Genomic DNA, 22,357 nt, shown 5'->3' with positions numbered 1-22,357 from the left:
CTTTGTACTTGCAAGGCAAATGCTCTACCACTGAACTACGACCGCAGCCCACAGCCACAATTTTACCATGAAAATTTCCAATCCCGTAGAAGTGTTAGTACAGTACAAGAATATTCAATTACTCTCCACCTAGTCTCACCAGCTGTTAACATTTTACCCCATTTGCTTTCTCTTCTCTTCCCACACACATCTTATTTATTTATTTTGATGAATCATTTGACAATTAAGTTGCACACAGAATGCCATTTTATCCATAAATCCACCTTTATCTCCCAAGAAGAACATTATACTATGTTACCATAATGACATAATCACATCCAAGTAAGTTCACAGAACTATAATACTATTTTCCAATATATTAATAGATAATAGTATTAATATACTATACAATATTGTTACTTTATATAGTCTACATTCATATTTTTCCAATTGTCCAAATGACTTTTTTTTTCCTAATTCAGGATCCAATCAAAGATCATAGTGCATTTAAACTGTCACATTTACAATCCACTCTCCTTGTGTTGAAGGCTGCTTACCAAAACAAAGAAACAAAAGCTGAGGTCATAGCCAGGCGAGGTGGCACTCGCCTATAATCCCAGTGGCTCTGGAGACTGAGGCAGGAGGATTGCAAGTTCAAAGCCAGCCTCAGCAACTTACTGAGGCACTAAGCAACTCAGCAAGACCCTGTCTCTAAATAAAATATAAAAAGGGGCTGGGGACGCAGCTCAATGCTTAAGTGCCTCTGGGTTCAATTCCACCACCCTCCCAACCCAAAATAAAAAGAATGAAAGAAAAAGAAAAACACCTGAGGTCATGGGGGAAGCGCTCCAGAGCAATTCATTACCCATACAGAAATTCATTACCCATACAGAAACATCAGATGATATGAAGCCTCCAGGACATTTCACTCCAACCTTTCACCCCAGCGGAGGATAGAGGCAGTCTGAGCCAAGTAAGACTAAGACCCTCAGTACAAGGTACCCACTTCAGGGTGCATATCAGCAGTCTTCAGCCCTCCTCTGGAGGGCCTGTGAAATATCTGAATTAAAAAATATTTGACCATTTAGGCCTTCCCTGATTCTAGCTTCCCCTTCACCCTGTGAGGGAGAAAGTTCCTGGCCCTTCTCTTTCTCCCTCTGTCCCATTTCCTACTATTAACTGACCCTGAGCCAAGATTAGCATGGTCCTTGTAGTTCCAGAAACAGAGACAGCTAGACCACTGGGAGCAGGGAGCAGGAACCAGGCTAATTACGGCAGACTGCAACAAGGGCAGGGTGATAAGGACAGTGGCAGGAGGGCTTAGGGATATAACCCTCTCTGCTATGGCCCAGGTAGCTTTCTACCCAGGAAAGGACTCCACAGACATCAAAATATGCCTGTAAGTTCCCAAAGCTGACCAGGCTCACAGCAGGACCAGCACCCCAACCATCCCCTGGACTCTTACCTGACTGGAACACGTATCGGGCCAGGCCCTGCATTAGCTCTGCTGGCCATGTTGGTGGGGCAGACTCCCCAGTTTCTCTCTTTAGGCGAAATGTTAACTCAAAGCCAAAACCACTAGGTCCATCTGTTCCAGTAAATCTGAAAAGAATAAAAAGCAAATGTTTTAAGTTCAACTACCTTAGGAAAAACATTGTTTAAAAGTCTAACCAAAGCTCCCTGCTTTTTTTGGTGGCCTCAGCATACAAACCTTTTATTCAGGGGAATTTTCCAGGGTATGAGCCCTGGGGGGAGAAGGACCTCGGGACCTCAAAAGACTTTAAGGAACCAGAATTCTTGCCTTACCCTCCTGCTAGCTGTGGACACATGTATAAGACCTGAGCCTAGCCAAACTTCCTTCCCTGCTGGCACTGTGAATTATGAGTTCCAGATTTTGTGGCTCTAGAACAATCCTTTTTGTATGACTGAGGCATCGTTACTGAAAAGCTTCCTCATCATGCTCCTTACTCCTTCAAGCTGCTAATGAGCACCCACACTTAGTTTGCTAAGGATATGTGTCCTGTGAAAGGCTGTGTGCTCTGTGAGGATAAGATCCTAGGTTCATTCTACCCCATAGGGTACATCCTTGGCTGCACTGGCTGGCCTCCAAAGTCAACACTGTAGATTGGTCCCCAAGTAGATTCCAAACACGGGGCGGCCCTCTTCTTCCTGAAACCTAGCACCCCACGTGCCTGCATCAGTCAACACTGCTCCTCTGGAAACCACAAGCACTCTTGAATCACTGGAACCTGAAACATTACAGTTTGCCTCCCTTCCCATCTCTAGGTGACCCTGAATGATGAGGAATACTGGTTCTGTAACCATGATTCCCTCCTGTGGCGATAAGACAAGGTCAGAATGCTGGCCTTATTGTCTGCTAGGAAATGCTCAGGAGTTCTGAGTCTCAGGGAAGTCCCTGAAATAGACTGGTGCCAGAGAGAGCAATGATGTGGGTCAGAGAGTAGAGCCTGGTTAGTTGATGCCATACCTCCTCAGGTGAGGGAGGCATACAGGCAGGAGTTCTTGAGAGCTCTGAGGCTTGCCAGCACAGGAAGGGTTAACAGTTATATGTACATGATATAATTTTCAGTAATTATATCTTGTACAAACTCGAGCTACAATGACTATACACATGTAAACTCCCCAGCATACAAATACAAACCATAAACTAAGATGACAGCCAATATCTTGCTAGCCAAGCTTCTGGAACAGGCGATCAAAGAGAATATTCTCAAGGGCTGATACAGTCAATGCCCAACCCTGGAATTCCTTGTAGCATTTTTTCTTCATCAACAACCCCAAGAGGCCAGGGAGAAAGACTGGAGAGAAACAAACAGAGTCCAATGTCTGAAGCTGATATTAGTCCTAGCCTTGGCTTTGGGTGCTTGGAGGAACTTGGCTCTCTAGCACTATGGGGAAAAGTCACCTCTGAGAAGCTAAATTCAATTTCTTTTGGATTGAAAATAAATTCTTAGGGGCTGGGGATGTGGCTCAAGCGGTAGCGCGCTCGCCTGGCTTGCGTGCAGCCCAGGTTCGATCCTCAGCACCACATACAAACAAAGATGTAGTGTCCGCCGAGAACTAAGAAAAAAATAAATACTAAAATTCTCTCTCTGTCCCCCTCTCTCACTCTCTCTTTAAAAAAAAAATAAAAAATAAAAATAAATAAATAAATTCTTAGATGGTTAAGCCCAACTATATTTTAAGGAAGTATCAATAGTCTGCATTTTCTCCAATTATTTAGCTATGTGGGAAGCATACTCCATTTGGAGAGTACACATGTAGAATTTTGGAGATTCTACATGTGAGACTACTTAAGCTATTTCCTTGCTGAATCACCCTGTTGGGGTCAATTCAATGAAGAGGAGCTGAGAGAATAGCTAGGCAAACAGGTTGCAAAAGCTGCCTCCCTGGGACTGCAATTTTGAAGAGGTGAAAACACATAGGTAATCCAAGACCGACTCTGAAATTCTGCAAAAGGAGATAGGTCACTAGGGCAAAGGGAAGATTTTTTAAGCAGTCACCAATTAGAGGCAGCTTTGTAAAATGTATTAGACCATTATTCCAAGGCTTTCATCTTGGTCCAAGGAAAATACATGATTTCTAACCACAAAAACTTGAAAAACAAACTAAAAGGAACATGTTCATCTTGGCTGCACAATGGGGAGAACACTGAGATGGAGATCCATGTCCACATAGAATCACTTTACTAAGGAGGGCTGTGTGCACACACATATGGATATGCATCTGCGCACATGCATGTGTACACCATCTGTCTCCACACAGGGTGCTTTCTGGGCCAGCTCTGTGGTGAGCAGGCCAGTCCTCATTTGGCTATAGAGAGGGCCAGGCCTGGCCAGATGGTCTCCACCTGCATTTGATTACCACCCACTAGGCTGACTGGACACAGCCTCTACACTCTGAAACACGAGTTTCAGGATAAACTCATAACCTGGGCCTGTCAGAAAGTCTCTTTTTCAAAGCAGGCTGCTCAGGCAATAGTCAAGTGACAAGGTCATTCAGTATTTAAAGTCTCCTGGAGGGGCCTGGCTTGGTCTGCATTTCCTCACATGAGGGCTTCTCCTGCCAAAGTGGTTTTGTCTGACCAGTGAATGAATCCCCTCCAAGGGAGCAGCTGTCTCTCATGTCTTCTGAGAGAGGAAGGCATGAAAGGAAATTGGCATGTGCTGTAGAAGGTGGGATCTGGGTCAGTGCAAAGAATTTTTCCAACATAGAAGGCTGCTAAAATACTGGCTAGTATAAATGGGGGTCAATAAAAATTTCTTCCTGTAGGGATTTTTAAAGAAATGAGTAAAAGATTCTCCCCAGTCTGGTAGGGTCAGGGTGAGGGTTCTGTCTTATTGCAGAAGGATGAATGAGATGGGCCCTCAACACTGTTTCAGCTCAAGAATCCCTAATCCCACTCACTGGAGTATCCCAGGGAGAAGCTGGACAGCAGCTGGCAAGCCAACACAATGGCTGTATCAGCCTCATGGTAACATCAAACCTGCCAATTGAACACATGCCTTGAATCCTACACACACAGATGCCTGACCATCAGAGCTTACCCAAAGGCCTCTCCTAAATCATCTCAACTAAGGAGGTATCAATTAATCTAAGAGGTCAAAATGACTTCAGGCAGGAGGCAAACAGAAACCTAGGTAAGACTCTCTAGAGGAATTACATAGCTCAGGACACAGAAAGAGCCAATCTGAAAGCTAGCATCTAATGCTTGACATCACTAGTCATTAGGGAAATGCGAATCAAAACCTCAGTGAGCCATGCATGGTGGCATTACCCAGCTACACAGGAGGATCAGAACTTTAAGGCCAGCCTGGACACCTTAGAAGACCCTGTCTTGAAATAAAATCAAAAGGGCTGGGGATGAAGCTCAGTGGTAGAGTGCTTGCCTAGCATGCTCTGGTTTCAATTCCCAATACTACAAAAATAAAATAAAACAACAACAACAAAAACACCATCTCAGTGAGATAACATTCCATAGCCTCCAGGAGGGCTAAAATAAGACAGACAATAACAAGTGTTGACAGGAATGAGGAGAAATCAGAACATTCTTGCACTGCTAATGGAGGATGTCAAATGGTGAAGTTGCTCTGGAAAACAGTTCGGCAGTTCCTGAAAGGGTTAAAACAGTTTACCATATGACACAGAGTTCCACTTTTAAGAAGATACCCAAAAGAACTGAAAACGTGCTAACAAAAAACCTGTGCACCAATGTTCATAGTAGCCTTATTCATAATAGCTAAAAAGTGGAAACAACCCATCAGCTGCAGAATAAACAAAATATGGAATATCTGTACAATGATACACATGAAACATTATTTGGCAATAAAAATGAATGGTGTATAGGCTGGGATTGTGGCTCAGCGGTAGAGCACTCGCCTAGCACGGGCGGGACCTGGGTTTGATTCTCAGCACCACAAAAAAATAAAGGCATTGTGTTGTGTCCATCTACAAAAAAAGATTCTCTCTCTCTCTCTCTCAAAAAAAAAAAAAAAAAAAAAAAGGAATGGTGTATACATACTTACTACAACATAGATAAACCCTGAAAATATTATGCAAAGTGAAAGAAGCCAGACACAAAAGATCACTTATGTGATTCCATTTACAGGAAGTGTCCACAATGAACAAATTTATAGAGACAAAAAGTAGATCAGTGGTTGCCAGGAGGGGCTGGGATGAAGAGGGAATGGAGAGTGATTTTGCTAAAGGGTACAGAATTTCTTTGGGGTATGATGGAAATGTTCTAAAATTTAACAATTTTCAACCTTGTGAATATATTAAAAACAACCGAATCATACGTACACTTTAAGGAGGTGAATTTCAAGGTATTAAAAAAAAAAAAAAAAAAACCAGTTCAGGTACACCAAAATGCTAGAGAAGGCAAGGCCAACTATGCCAAATGAACCAGGTCTTTACCTACCTCTGTGTATTAATAACCACTACAATTTACTTAATACTGAAGTTTGAGGCCTTTGAATAAACCACTTTTCCTATGTTTTATCATTTATATAGCTCAGCCACTGTGATCCTCATTTAAGAAAGATGAGAAATATTGAGGGAAATATTTCAGTAATATTCCATAAGCCACAGAGCAAGATATTTAATCTCTGTGCCTCAGTTTCCTCATCTATAAAATGGGGATAATAACAATAACTACTTCACAAAGTTGTTTCAAGGATTACACGGTTAGGAAATTACACTGTAAACATTGTGTGACTTCAATTTTACTAGGTGAAAGGAAGCAAGTCACAAAACACCTGTATTGTATGATTCCATTGATATTACTATGATTTTTAATACGTAACTTATATTTGTTAAACATCCAAAATAGGCAAATTTATAGGAAAAAATAGAATGGTGCTTGTCCAGGTCTGAGAGACTGAGGGTGAATGGGGTGTGACTATTAATGGACACAGAGTTTCTTTTAAGAGTACTGAAAAGAATGTGTAGGAGGGTACTAGGGGTCAAATTTGGGGGAATTTACCATTGACCTACATTTACCATTGACGTAATCATAGGTTATGTGGTGAGCAGTGGACTCAGGATGAAGGGATGCAGAATAGCTAGAAGACGGTGAGGCCTCCTTGTCATTTCTCATCCACAGCAGAGTCCACCTTTCATGAATATGTTGCTTAATGGCTTAGGTGTCTCCTGGGCTTTTTGTATATGTTTCATGACCAATTACTCACCCCATAAAAGGACATTCCCAGTCCTTGTTTTCTTTTTGGTACCTGGGATTGAACCCAGGGTGCTTAACCACTGTACAATATCTCCAGCTCTTTTTTATATTTTATTTCAAAACAGGGTCTCACTAAGTTACTTAGGACCTTACTAAGTTGCTGAGGCGGTCTCAAACTTGAGATCCTCCTGTCTCAGCCTCCCAAGTTGCTGGGATTATAGATGTGTACCACCACACAGATTCCCCAGTCCTGTTGTGTGTGTGAGGGGGGTTACTGAGGATTGAACTCAGGGGCATTCAAATACTGAGCCACATCCCCAGGATCTTTTTTGTATTTTATTTAAAGACAGGGTCTCACTGAGCTGCTTAGCTCCTCGCTTTTGCTGAGGCTGGCTTTGAACTCACAATTCTCCTGCCTCAGCCTCCCTAAGCCACTGGGATTACAAGCGTGCGCCACCTTGCCTGACTCCCCAGTCCTTTCTAAATTTTTTTCTTTGAGACAGAGTCTCACTAAGTTGTCAAGGCTAGCCTGGAACTTGATGTCCTCTTGCCTTACCCTTCTACAGGAGTACACCACTGGGCCCATCTTGAAAAAGGCCTTAAATTGGATGGTATGGGAGATTAATTACATAACTAAAAACCACTAAACTGTATACTTTAAATGAATGAACTGGAGGGGCATGGGGGTGCATGCCTGTAATCCCAGTGGCTTGTGAGGCTGAAGCAGGAGAATCAAATCAGTGAGACCCTGTCTCTAAATAAAATACAAAATGGGGCTGGGGTTGTGGCTCAGTGGTAGAGTGCTTGTCTAGCATGTGTGAGGCACTGGGTTCGATCCCCAGCACCACATAAAAATAAACAAACAAAATAAAGGTATTGTGTCCATCTACAACTAAATATATATATATAATTTTTAAAAAATATATAATGGAGCTGAAAAATTTTTATCGGCTAGAGACACTCAGCTATTATAACATCATAGAACAATACTTTACTCATATATTTCTGGTGATGCAACACTGCCAATCATATAAAAGCATAACATATACAATTATGCACAGCACTTGGTAATTTTGGGGGAAGGTACTAGGGACTGAACTCAGTGGGCGCTTTATCAGAGCTACATCCCCAGTCCTTTTTTATTTTAAAATAGGGTCTCAGATGGACATGGTAGTAAAAGATATGGAGATAAAAGACAGTAAGAATAATAATCCTGATCCTGTGCAGGCCTAGGCTAATGTGTTATGTCTTAGTTTTTAGCAAAATTTTTTTTTTTTTTATTCTTTGGGGCTGGGGATTGAACCCAGGGTCTCATGTATGCTAAACACTGCACTACACACCCAGTTCCAACAAAACAGTTGAACATTTAAAATTTTTCATTAAAAAAAGTTTACAGAGGTTGGGGTTGTGGCTCAGTGGTAGAGCACTTGTCTAGCATGTGTGAGGCACTACGTTCGATTCTAAGCACCGCATATAATAAATGATATATATAATAAATAATATATAATAAATACAGTCCATTGACAACTAAGAAAATATTTTTAAAAAAGGTTTACAGAACAAGGATATAATGAGAGAAAATATTTCTGTAGTTGTAAAAGTCAATGTTTAAAAAAATTAAAAAGTTTATAAAGCAAAAAAGTAACAGTAAACTAAAATTTCTTACGGAAGAAAGAAAAAGATTTTCATAAGTTCAGTGTAGTCGAAGTATTTAGTGTTTATAAAGTCTACAGTAGTGAATATAATGTCCTAGGTCTTCACATTCACTTACCACTTATTTACTAACTTCCAGTCCTGTAAACTCCAATCATTGCATGTGCCCTATACAGGTATGTCATTTGTTATCTTTTATACTGTTATTTTACTGTACATTCTGTTTATATACACAAATACAAATGTGTTACAATTGCCTACAGCATTCAGTACAATAACACCCTATATAGTTTTATAGCCCAGGAGCAATAGGCTATATCATATGGCCTTGGTGTGTAGTAGGCCTACTAAGTGTGCAGTAGAGTTGTGTAAATACACTGTATGATGTTCACACAACAACAAAATGGATTAAAGATGCATTTCTCAGAATGTATTCCTGTTAAGCAAATGTATAACTCTATAAGTCTCTTAAGTCCATGACAAGATGTTTTACTTCACTCATAATAACAGAATGCAAATTAAGCATATTAAGATAACTATGAGATTATTCTCATCTATCAGATTGGCAAAAATTAAGTAGTACGGTTTCACATTCTGTTGGTGAGATTGTAGAGAAAGAGGAATTCTCATATGTTCTTGTAAAGAAACAAATTAGTACCCAACCTTTATAGAGAGGAATTTAACAATACTTATCAAAACTATATGTTTACCACCTCTAAGAATTTGTAATTGCAAAATACTGGAAACCACCAAAATGTGATATAATACAATGTGATTCAAAGACTACTATACAGCTGTAAGAAAGAGTGAAAAACTCTATAAGCTGATGTGGACACTGTTAAATAAAAAAGCAAAAGAATTCTACAGTATGCTTTTGAGGAGGAAAGAAGGGAAGATAGAAAAATTACACATATTATGAGTGTATTTATGCAAAAAGTTACACAGCAAGGAAAAATGGGAAACTGAGATGGATTGCCTATATATAGTAGATGGGAACCCAACATAAAGGACTGCAGGATATTATATGACATTTTTCTGAATATACCTTTTTGTATAGTTCTCACTTTGGGATCCATGCTAATATTTTCACATACTCAAATAAAACAGAATCGATGAGGACGGAGGAAAATGCTAAAATGCAATTTGAAAAAAAAATTATTTAGCTTATTTTTTTTTTTTTTTTGGATACAATACAGGATTTATTGGTGTTGTGTGTGATTAAGAAGGGGACAGCACAGTGGAAGCCCTCATGAATGCAGGGCCCGCCACTTGTCCACGGGACCACGATTGGGGATATATTTGACCCCACAGCCATCAGGAATAAGCCGCTTCTCAGCCACCATGTCTTCAAATTCATCAGCATTAAATTTGGTAAAGCCCCACTTCTTTGAGATGTGGATCTTCTGGCGGCCAGGGAACTTGAACTTGGCCCTGCATAGGGCCTCAATCACATGTTCCTTGTTCTGCAGCTTGGTGCGGATGGACATGATGACTTGGCCAATGTGAACCCTGGCCACTGTTCCCTGGGGTTTCCCAAAGGCACCCCGCATACCTGTTTGGAGCCTGTCAGCCCCAGCACAGGACAACATCTTGTTGATACGGATAACATGGAAAGGGTGGAGCCGCACTCGGATATGAAAGCCATCTTTGCCACAACTTTTTACCATGTACTTGTTGGCACAAATACGAGCAGCCTCCAAGGCTTCAGAGGATAACTGCTCATATTCATCAGATACCATGTGGCCACAGAGCGGGAACTCATCCACTTTTGCCTTTTTACGCCCAAGGTCAAATATGCGGATTTTGGCATCAGGGACACCCCGGCAGAAGCGAGACTTTGGGTACGGCTTGTTTTTACAGTACCGGTAACACCGGGCGGGGCGGCGGCCCTTGGCGACACCAGGATCGTCGGTGACGTGCCGAAGGAAAAGAGGATTTTTAGCTTATTTTATTTGACTGTGGTTAAATAAACAATATGACCATACTAAAGATGGAAAATAAAGGGGGTGGGGAGTTACTCAAATAACTTTTGTAGCTTTTTGCCAAAGGTTGTATCTTCAGGCTAAAGACAAAAAGAGCTGTAAACAAATACTAAATTCTATAGATAGTTGGTTTACTTTTGCACTAGTATGGGTTAATTCTGAAGCTACACTATGTGTAAATGTATTGTGTATAATGAGAGTTGGGTTTCTCTGTCAGAGAAATTAAAAATTGGTAAATAGCCAGTCGCAGTGGCCTATGCCTATAATCCCAGTGACTTTGGAGGCCAAGGCAGGAGGGTGGCAAGTTTGAGGCCACTTCAGCAACTTAGCAAGACCCTGTCTCACAAGTTTTTCTTTTAAATTAGTAAATATATGTCAATCAGAAATATGTTAACAACAACAAAAATGCAGGCTAGAATTAACTCCCCAGGTATAGTTTTGAAACTGAAGGAATCAGTATGAATTCTTAGTATTTAATAGAGACAAAGATAAAACAGAAGAGAATGTACTTGTTTGTATATGTGAGTACAAGAGAAAGGTATATGGCAACACTGTACCTTCTGCTTAATTTTGCTGAACACCTAAAACAGTTCTAAAAATAGTCTTAAGGAAAGAGCCACAAAAGGGGCTGGAGTTGTAGCTTAGTGGTAGAGCTCTTGCCTAGCACAGTGAGGCACTGGGTTCAATCTTCAGCATCACTTAAAGTAAAAGCATTGTGCCCATATATGACTAAGAAAAAAATTTTTTAAAAAGCCACAAAAGATGATATGTGCCTGTGATCCCGTATATGGAGCACAGTAGGTATAATTTAAGTGCAAGCTATTGCTAGCTATTATTTTTAGTAGTTGCTCCCAGTTCTGAAAATTCATCCTAAGGGAATACTCTCATATTTGGAAAAAGCCTTTGGCATAAACATATTCAGCAGCATTTATAAGAGTAAAAAAAATTTAAAAACACTCTAAATGTCCTAAAGTAGGGGAATTATATAAATTCTGGTACGTTGTATGGTAGGGCATTACAGTCATTAAAAACCAGGGCTTGGGCTGGGATTGCAGATCAGTGGTAGAGCTGTGTGAGGCACTGGGTTAAATCCTCAGCACAACATAAAAATAAACAAACAAATAAATAAAAGTTTTGTGTCCATCTACAATTAAAAAAAAAAAAAAAAACAGGGCTAGCAAGAAAGCAGGGACTGCTCTGTGAGCTTTGAGAGGTGAAGAACTCTCTCTGCCTCTACCTGGTAAGCTTACATCTGAACCCTAGTGTAGAGTCTCTATTGTAAATAACTCCTTTTCAAATGGTCATGAAATCAGAGCCCTTGCACATTATGGGTAGAACTGTAAAAGGATGCAGCTGCTGTGGAAAACAGTGAGGTGGGTTCCTCACAAAATTAAACAAAAAATCACCATGTGATCTAGGAATTCTACCTCTGGGTTTCTGCTGGTACACCCAAAGCACTGCAAGCAGGGCTTGGTACACCTGTTTCACATCAGCAAAAAAGCTAAAAGCAACTTAGCTAAGAACCTATTAATAGATAAGTGGATTATAAAAACAACAGAGTATTATTCAGCCTTTTAAAAAAGAAAGTATATTCTGGCACACACAACATGGGTAAATCCTGAAGACACTATGCTAAGTGAAATAAACCAGAAACAAAGGACAAATACTGTATAATTTGCTTATGCAAGGTACTCAAGAGTAGTCAAATACAAAGAGACAGAAAATAGCCAGTGGTTCCCAGGATGGAGGAAAGCAGGCAATGGGAAGTTATTATTATTTAATGGATACAAAGTTGCAGTTTAGGAGATATAAAAGTTCCAAAAATGAATGGTGATGAGGTTAGTTATATTTAATTCCACTCAACAATACACTAAAAATGGTGAAAAAAGTAAATTTCCTACCATGCAGATTTTACCAAAAGCAAATGGTCATGAAAAATTGTGACACAAAAGTTAACAAAGTATGATTCAAAATATTTGTGTAGCTGGGTGCAGTTGCACATGCCTAATGCCCCAGCTATTGGGGAAGCTGAGGCAGCATCACTCGAGCCCAGAAGTTTAAGGTCAGCCTGGGCAAAATATCAATCAAGCAAGCAATGAAATGAAAAAATAAAAATGGTGCAGAAGACATGAGGAGAACTAGAGGACTGCCCAAGGGTAAGGGCTAAGTGGTGGGGGCAAAATGGTGAGCCTGCCAGCAGTAACAGGGAAGCAGGGCAGTAAGGACGATGGACATCAAATAGTCTCAGTCTCGGCCCTCTTTGGCCTGTTGGAGGTCACAGGGTGGACTTATGGTAGAAATTACGTAAAACTCTACCTCTCCAGGAGCCCAATAATAGGCTAGAGAAGAGCCAGCAACATGGCCACAAATACAGGCTGTGGAGGTTGACTGAGGCGATGCCAATCCCACCTCTAACCATCTTCTGGCTGACCCTGGGGAAAGTTAACTTACATGTGCCCCAGATGCCTCATCTGTACAACTGAGGTGAAGACACTCACCCCGCAGGGCAGTGGGAAACTTTCTGGGATGGCACAGAGTCTGGTACTGGCGAGCATGCTCACGCATGCGTGCCTAATCACCTCTCCTCTTACTGATTGCTAGAAGTCCCTGCTCATCACGTCCCCTAAGAACTTCTACAGATGCCTGCAGCTTCCAGGCTCTGAGGCTTAATGGGCCCAGTGCTTCCAGCCTGAAATCTGCCAGCTTTACACCATTTCCTGGTCTGGGATCGCTCCCAAAGCCCTCAAACCAAACCTGAAACTCTTCCTGACTGCTACCACACATAACGATAGTCATTACAGTGGAATTCAACAAATAATTCTAAATAAGTATTTGTAGAGACAATGCTTTCACTTTGAACAATTCACAATTACTAATACTTCATCAACCATTTGGAAATGTCACTTGTTTGGTGACAGCACAAGTACTGTACTGGGTAGTAAACTTTGTGAAGTTATTTTGAAATATGTTTATATGGTAATATTTTGAGAGCACTAAAAAAAGTTAGCTTCCCATTATATAAATCATTGTATAATCTTAAAAAAAAGGAAAAAAAGAACACATTGGTTTAAGGCTGGGGACACAGTTTAATGGTAGAGTGCTTGGGCAGTGCACACAGGGTCCTGGGTTCATTTACAAGCACTGCAAAAAACAAAAGCGAAAGAACAACACAACCAATGGAGACTACGATCACACTGCGAGCTGGGAGTGTAATAGGCTGCAATGGAAGCAGCGAGTCACCTTTGAGTTTTAACTCTGAATTTCACATGCTTTTTTCCTGCTAAACCCTGTCCAAACAGATTCATGAAATACATTTGACTCACCAAGTAGCCCTTTCCTAAGACCCCTTGCTGGGAGCCAAGGACCACATTCCCACAGCATTCCTCAAGTTTAAAAACAGTAGCTCTCAGGACTGATTCAGCTGAGAATCCAGCCAAACAAACTCTCCTGGCTCCCAATACTTTGGCTGCTTAACTCTGTCCTGGGCTTTCAGTAAGCAAAGAACTTCTCAGACTAAAGCATCAAATTTAAGAAAAATCCATGCTAGGAGTAGCAGACTCTTTCTTAAAGAGTGATGGAACCTCACAGTCAACTTTGGGTGGAGACTGGGGGTAAGTTCTTCCCTCTACTCTCAGTCCCCACAAAGAACCACAGGCTCAGTCACAGGGGGATCCCAAGCCAGTGTGGCATGCTATGGGAACTCTGATAGCTTCCCTTAGCTTTAGTTTCAAGCAACATCTTTAAAAATCTTTTTAAAATTAAAAAAGACAGGCTGAGCCAACAGAGGCAAGATCACAGTCTAATTGGGGAAGTGGAGTCTCCTCTGCACACAGGTATGCAGTTTGAGGGCTTCTTGCTGACCCCAGAGCCAAGGGAGCTACCTAACCAGGGGCCCCTGATCCACCCACTATCCTCCAGTACTCTGGGAAGCCAGCCACCCCAGAAGGTCATGACAGAGTAATAAAATAAATTTTTTTAGTATATCAGCTTCCAAGGGCAAGGATTGTACTTTTTGTGTGTGCTATACATGGGTACACCATGTCTCAGTTGAGCAATGAGTGCTAAATGGTAATAATATTCCCATTGCTTCCAAAGAGATAATCTGGCTGAGACATTAAACAGCAAGCATGATAAGATAATATTAAAAATCAATGAGGTTCTCCCTTAGTTACTATCAAAGTCAGATTCAAATATCTTAATGGCATTTCCTTTGAGCCAATTTTGTTGCCGTTTCCTTTTTAGAGAAGCAGAATCATTACAATTCAATTCTCCTTCCCTTATGCTAGTACTGCGGTCTCACACCACTGGAAAGGCTTCCTAAAAATCCCATTCCTGCTCTTGCCACATCATCCCTTTGTTTCCCTCACCAGTCAAAAAAAACTTAATTGAATGTCCTGTTCTTTATCTTGCCTTCAAACTCTGCAAATTCATCTTGCCCCACTGTCTTCCTCTCTTACTATACTGACCTTCTTTCTGTTCCAAAATACCTCAAGGTCCCTCTTGCATCAGGGTCTTTACACTAGTTCTTTTCACTGTTAGGGGCTTCATACAATTGGATGACCAGGGCTCCCAGAGTTGTAGAACTCCAGGGAGCATCAACTGCACAAAATAAAATGAACAGTGCCCCTAGAGTTGTATGATGTGACAACCCTGACTGCCACCTTGTCCTTGAATATCATTCAAAACTTCAAGAAAGCAATTACTGATAACTGCAAAATGTACCCTCTCCACCCTACTTCTACTTGTCTGGGTACCCTAACCCTAACCTTCATGGAGAGAAGCAGGGATCCCCTTTTAAACAAGGAGGACAGAGAAGGCTTCATTGAAAGGTGGTATTTGAGGAAAGATCTGAAGAGGTGAGCTAGTGAAGCATGGGGCTATCTGCAGGTAGAGCTTTCCAGGTATGGGGACAGCAAGTACAAAGTCCCTAAGGCAAAAGAGTGCCTAGCACTTCAGAGGAACAGGATAGGGGGCCATAGTGAAGAAAGCAAAGTGAGGAAGGGAAGAGCTGCAGCAGAGGAGGAAGACTAAAGAAGAGGGTAATAGACCTTGAAGGCTGTGGCCTGTGGCTTTTACTCAGTGAAACAGGAAGTCATTGTATGGTTCTGAGCAGAAAAGTGACCAAATGGGATGCTGCAGACACTGTCCCTGGTGAAAAAACCAGCACAGAACTAGGGATCCATATTAGCAATGCTTCTACAAAGCTCTGACCCCAAAGCCCTGGTTACAAGAATGAAAAATTGTGAGACAGGCTCTAAGGGCAGGAATCCAGCATGTCTGCAACCTGATATATTGGAAAAGCTAGACCGGTAAGAAGGGGTTAGGACAAGCCATAGTGTTGCCTGTCAGTTTTCACTGTTTCTTTCCCCCTCTTGACAGTCAATCCTTTAAGAAACATTTAGGAGCAAAATCTGTCAACAGGCAGAAAGTACAGCGAGCCAGCTCACTCCTCTGGGACTGGAAGCCTGGACCAGGCCCCATTATCCGGCAGTTATTTCTCCCCACAGCCATGGCATGTGAGCTCCTGACCTCAAGCTGAAAGACATGAGGACAGAGACAGAGCTCTAAGCTGCCCCAGGTATCATCACATGAAGATCAGTTCTAGAAAAACAGAAGCATCTCCTTGGTTGGCCTTCCTGCGGTAAATGTGATTCTATGACTAGGGACTCTGGGAGCTTGAATAACATGGGAGGGAGCAGGAGGGAAAGGGTCACTATTTTTTTTTAATATATATATTTTTAGTTGTTGATGGACCTTTATTTTTACTCATTTATTTGTATGTGGTGCTGAGAATAGAACCCAGTGCCTCACACATGCAAGACAAGCGCTCTACCACTGAGCAACTCTACCAATGAACTCCAGCCCAGGGTCTCTATTTTTAACTGAAGTGCTACTTAAAGTCCTGGAGCTCAGGGAACCACGCTCTCTGGGAAGCTGCTGTGGACCCAAGTCTTCACTGGCAAAAAGCAGCTGGCCTAGCATCAAACATGAGCAGTCTATATTTCTGAGCCTCAGGAGTCCTGATTGCAAAGCACCTTCTACCAGGCCTCAAGGCACTGATTTGACAAGAGGATGTGGGGAGGCACCATGATGACCTAAAGTTCTGAAGCTATATCAGGCACACCTCCCCACAATGCTTCCAATTCAAGGATCTTCAACCAAAAGACTGAAGGCTCCATGAGGACCAAGATCAGATTTGTACTATTCATTAACACATACCTCATACCCAGAACCATGTCCCAACATTGATAATCTGTGTAATAAATGGACGTCTGGCCCTCCAAAGAAGAGAGGCCAGTGATGAATGCCGGATGGAAACCATGTGGCCTGCCTATCCATCACCCGGTAGACCCTGTACCAGGAAATGACAGCAGGCCACCCTTTCTCTTAGATCCATTGTTCAGTCCAGTTGCAAACATATGAAATTACTACACTATTTGATTTCCTATGTGTGACAGAAAGTCTCATAAGCCATTTACTTCTGACTATTACCTGAAAAGGATTTCAACCACCTCTGGGCACTTGTGCTTGTAAATATTTTGTGAACCCTGATACATGAAGCCTGTGACACTCACTATTCTTCATTCACACACACAAGGAAGGAAGAAGTAAGAAGGTTCATGGTGTTTATTTCTAGGTGACACTAATCACCCAATCCTGACCTTTTTAAGGGGACAACAACAGAAACAACATACCCTCAAGACTATTATGACCACATGACAGTGAAATTGTGATTTGGATTCAAAAGATCTAGGTATTAACTGAAAAGTAGGCAACCAGCACAGTTAGTACCCATGCTCCTTAGAGCATTCTGCACTGCAGTAAGAAGTCAAGGAGGCAAAAAAAAAAAAAAAAAAAAAGTATATATATATATAGCTACTATAACATAGCCATCAGTAGGGGTCATCTTCTCAAACACATACACTGTTTCAGAATCTGGAAATTTTAGCTGCAGTGGGGAAGCTGAATTTAGAAAACAGTTTTATCCAGGTAGCAGGGAAATCTTGGAAGATGTTAGGACACACAAAGCAGAAAACCAATGCACACCTGGGTCAGCATCAGTTACTATGAAGTATTTATAGAATCAGCATAAGAACAGAAGTATAAACCAACAGTGGTAGGATTATAAATAATTTTTTTTTGCCAAAAATTTTCTGTAATTTAACATTTTTGGCAAAATGGTTCATTGTTTTTATAAATTAAAGAGGCAAATTTATAACGAAGAAGTTGGGCAATAATAATGAATATAAAAGGAAAAAGTCAAGCTAGAAGGGTTAGAGATTTTGTCTTCATGTTGGTTAAACTAAGACAGAGTGTTTGAGGTCTCACTGGGGCCTCAGAGGAATACAGTACACTCATTCTCACTTAAGCCAAGGTTAAGTCTAATGAGGTCTGAGTGAACAAGTCTGTATACCAGTTTTTCTATATAGTTTATATTATGGACACAATCAATTTCAAACCTTGGGATTATGATTGCAGTTCTCAGTATCAGCCATACTTTACAGAAGACAACATCAATCGAGAAAGTAAGATATATAAATCATGATCCAGGGGGTGCTGGGGGTATAGCTCAATTGGCAGAGTGTTTGTCTTACATGCACAAGGCCCTTGGTTCAATCCCCAGCAACACACACACAACAAACTACAACTGGGTTTGAGAAATTCAGAGGTGGGCCCAGCACCTATTCAGGAGAACTGACTTACTTAATGGCTTAAGAACTGACCAAAGGGGAAGGGGATGGGAAGGACGGTGGAATGAGATGGACATTATTATCCTATATACATGTATGATTACACTACTTATGTGACTCTATACCATGTTCAGCTGGAGGAAAAAGTTGTGTTCTCCATTTGTATACAATGTGTCAAAATGCATTCTACTGCCATGTATAAAATTAGAACAAATTAAAAAATTAAAACAATGTAATCATACTATTCAAAATAGAATTCTAGTTGAGTTAAAGAAATAAAGGAGAAAATAAAACTACAGAGAAAGGGGGGAGGGGGGGAGTGACCAAACAAGTCTGTCTGAATCCCACTGTCTAAACTCATGATGTGAGAAAACGGAGAGGTAGAGTGGGAAATGGGAGAAAGGTAGGAACAAAAACAAAGAGATATCACAAAAGATACACAGTTGGGTGGAGCAGCGCGTGCCTATAATCCCAGCAACTCAGGAGGTTAAGAAAAAGGGCTGCAAATTCAAGGCCAACCTGGGCAATTTAGTGAAACTCTATCTCAAAATTTAAAAAATGAAAAGGGCTGGGGGGCTGGGGATGTGGCTCAAGCGGTAACGCGCTCGCCTGGCATGCGTGCGGCCCGGGTTCGATCCTCAGCACCACATACCAACAAAGATGTTGTGTCCGCCGAGAACTAAAAAAAATAAATATTAAAAATTCTCTCTCTCTCTCTCTCTCACTCTCTCTCCTCTCTCACTCTCTCTTTAAAAAAAAAAAAAAAAAAAAAAAAAGAAAAGGGCTGGGGATACAGCTCAATGGTAGAGCTCCCCTGGGTTCAACTACCAGTCTAACACACACAAACGCAGAGATGATAGTAGAGCACACAAAAAGATGCTCAATAGCACATGTCATTAGATCCCAGAGACTCCAGAGGCTGAGGAAGGAGAATCAGAAGTTCAAAGCCAGCCTCATCAACTCAGCAAAGCCCTAAACCACTTAGCAAGACCTTGTCTCAAAATAAAATATAAAAAGGGGTGGGGATGTTGCTCAATGGTTAAACACTCCTGGGTTTAATCCCCAGTATCAAATAAATAATAAACTGAGGTACATCCGCACAATAGAATATTATTTAATGATAAAAGGAAGTGAGCTCTCAAGATACAAATATGTATGGAGGAACCTTAAATGCACACTGCTTAGTGAAAGCAATTATTCTGAGAAGGCTACATGCCATAAGATTCCAACAATATGACATTTTGGAAAAGGCAAAACTGCAAAGACAATAAAAAATACTTAATGGTTTCTGGGGCTTAGGGAGGATGAATGAGCACTGAGAACTTTCAGAGATCATAAAACTATTATGTATGGTACTATGAGAGTAGATACTTGACATGCATTTGTCAAAACCTAAAGAACTGCACAACACAGAGAACCCTAATGTAAACTATGGAGTTTAGTCAATAATAATGTATCAATATTGTTTCCAAATGTATTACACTAATACAAAATGTTAAAATAGGAAACTATCAGCAGAGAAGAGAGGAAGAGACATAGGAACTCTGTATCATCTTCTCAAAAGAGAATTTTTTTTTTTTGGTTAGTGCTCAGGATCAAACCCAGGGTCTCATAATGCTAATCACGTGCTCTAGCTACATTCCTAACCTGTCTATTCAATTTTTTATAAACCTAAAACTGCTTTTAAAAATAAATTGTTAAACTGGGTGCAGTGGCACACACCTATAATCCCAGCTACCCAGGAGTTTGAAGCAGGAGAATTGCAAATCTGAGATCGGTCTCAGCAACTTAGTGAGACCCTGTCTCAAAATAAAATTAGAAACAGGCTGGGATGTAGCTCAGTGGTAAAGCACTCCTGGGTTCAATCACCAGTACCAAAATAAAAATATGAATTAAAAATAAAATGTTAAAGGAATTAAAATGCAAGGAAGCTGGGGATGTGTCTTAGCAGTATAGCACTTGCCTTAGCATGCATGAGGCCCTGGGTTTGATCCCCAGCACCACCGAAAACAAAAACAAAACAGGAATTAAAATGTAAGAAAAGAAGATGGGGGGTGCTGGGGGTATAGCTCAATTGGCAGAGTGTTTGTCTTGCATGCACAAGGCCCTTGGTTCAATCCCCAGCAACACACACACAAATTACCATCAGCATTGATATAAGAACAAAGGAAGGGCTGAGGTAGCTCAGTGGTAGAGCACTTGCCTAGCATGAATGAGGCACTGGTTTCAATCCTCAGAACCACATATAAATAAGTAAAATAAAGGTCCATCAACAATTAGAAAAAAATATTTAAAAAAAAGAACAAAGGAAAAATATCCTCTCCTGGGTGTTTTTATGTAAGATTAAAAATTCTTGGGGGGGGCTGGGGATGTGGCTCAAGTGGTAGTGCGCTTGCCTGGCATGCGTGAGGCCCGGGTTCGATCCTCAGCACCACATACAAACAAGGATGTTGTGTCCACCGAAAACTAAAAAATAAATATTTTTTTAAAAAATTTCATATTCTCTCTCTCTCTCTCTCTCTCTCTTTAAAAAAAAAAAAATTCTTGGGGCTGGGGATGTGGCTCAAGCGGCATGCGTGTGGCTCAAGCGGCATGCGTGCGGCCCGGGTTCGATCCTCAGCACCACATACAAACAAAGATGTTGTATCTGCCGAAATCTAAAAAAAATAAATATTAAAAAAAAAATTCTTCCCAGATTGGCACAGCAGACCCCTAATTAGCTAGATGTTTATGACATACTCCAGCCTGGAAAAGTTCCCTATATCTATACCTGGCCTGAGAGAGAATGACCTGATGCCCCGCAATCCTAGCCAAGATATGTTCCTGGCTACTGGAATTCTGGGCACACTCCTGACCACAGGAAGCATGATCATGTGAACCTGTCATTAAAGCCAGCAAAAATCACCCTTGCACTTTTAAAGAGCTGCAGGTAGGTACAGCTCAGTGGTAGACCACTTGTCTTGCATACATGAGGCCCTGGGTTCCACTCCCAGCATCACAAAAAAATCAAAATCAAAAACAAAAACAAAAAAATTGTAGATTTTACTGATAACTTTTTTTTTTTTTTAATTGAGGATTGAACCCAAGGGTACACCACCGAGCTACATCCCCAGGCCTTTTATTTTTCACTTTAAGACAGGGTCTTGCCAAATTGCCGAGGTTGGCCTCAAACTTGAGATTCTCCTGCCTCAGCCTGCCCAGTAGCTGGGATTATAGGTATGCACCATGGCGCCTGGCTTACTGGCTACTTTTTGAAAATAACTTCAGTTAAGGTTGCAGAAGCCTTAACTTGAGAGATGACAGGATTCTGTCACCTACTGTCCATTTGTAACATCTTGCTATTACGCTGCAGGACACTGTCTTCTCTACAAAGTTGATTCGACGTAGAGTTCCTGGTTAACTCTATTCAGTTATGATCATACCACAAAACCAAGATAATTTTAATTTAGGTGCATAATTTTAATAGAGTTCTCCAGTGTTTTCTCTGAAGAGGGTGGAGAATCCAGATTGCCTGGGTTTATATCCCAGTTCCAGTGTTTACTTACTGGGTGGATATGTTCCTTAATATCTTAGCACCTCAGTGTCCTTACCTAAAAATTAAGGAGAATAAATCCAACTTCATAGTTATTCTGAGAATTAAATGAGTTAATTAAATGAATTTATTTAAGCTCTTAGAATAGTACCCTGTATAAAATAAGGGCTGTGTGTTCCACTATCACTACATGTTTTAAGTGTCTTGAAGCACTGGAGATCCTAGGGCGAGAGAAGATAGCCCTATCTTCTCTCTATAGCCCAGGGAAACAGGCAAAACCAAAAGCTGCTCCCAGTGCCTAACCCTCGTTGTCTTCTTCCTTCCTGGGACTACACCATCCTATATCAAAACAATGCTAGGATTTTTAAGGTCAGTGGTTTGGAGAGATTTTCTACTGTACCCTTACACAAACACATCATCTTGTCTGCTGTTCTGCCTGTACAAGGATTCAACATAGCTTTGTTGGTGGGTGTACTGCTGTCCTAGATAGCAGGGAAGCCAGCAAGCTGCAAAGTTATTTGGAGGAGTGAGGAGATCATCCCTCAGAGAGAAATGTCTGGAGTGCTCTTGTCAGAGAGAACAGATTCAGAGATTAGAACTGAGGTCCTGAAATAGAAAATGAAGTAGAATTAGATACCTCAGAGGCAGGATATAGGAATGTATTTAGGAGTCAAAGGGCAAAGGCTAGAGTTGGGACTTCTGAATCAGAATGCTGGAAAAGGAAGATTCTGGCAAGCCCAGACTCTGAACGTGGTAGGTATGAAGGTCACCCACCATTCAATGTAGAAAAAGTCACGACCTAGAAAATGGGAGCCCAGAA

At 41.1% G+C, this 22,357-nt stretch overlaps 2 protein-coding genes across 11 annotated transcripts in view; both read right to left on the bottom strand.

Annotated features, from left to right (window-relative positions):
• Positions 1 to 22,357, bottom strand: part of SUFU (SUFU negative regulator of hedgehog signaling) — a 121,247-nt gene that overhangs the window by 84,493 nt on the left and 14,397 nt on the right. For all 10 annotated transcript variants that reach the window (XR_014019066.1, XR_014019067.1, XR_014019068.1 and 7 more), the window contains exon 3: positions 1,445 to 1,581. Coding sequence is in view for 6 of the 10 variants with exons in the window: in XM_081268725.1 (XP_081124851.1) it covers positions 1,445 to 1,581 (137 nt within the window). In the remaining 4 variants the exon portion in view is untranslated. The remainder of the gene's footprint in view (positions 1 to 1,444; positions 1,582 to 22,357) is intronic.
• Positions 9,497 to 12,879, bottom strand: LOC308634053 (large ribosomal subunit protein uL16-like; the record flags this gene model as incomplete). The annotated part of the gene is made up of 2 exons (XM_081267635.1): positions 9,497 to 10,274; positions 12,813 to 12,879. 2 exons carry the CDS (start codon positions 12,877 to 12,879, stop codon positions 9,580 to 9,582), a joined length of 762 nt encoding a protein of 253 aa, XP_081123761.1. The 3' UTR covers positions 9,497 to 9,579.

Source organism: Spermophilus citellus (genome assembly GCF_964194105.1).
Source record: "Spermophilus citellus genome assembly, chromosome: 15".
Classification (NCBI taxonomy): Eukaryota; Metazoa; Chordata; class Mammalia; order Rodentia; family Sciuridae; genus Spermophilus; species Spermophilus citellus.
This window is presented reverse-complemented; position numbering and strand designations above follow the sequence as displayed.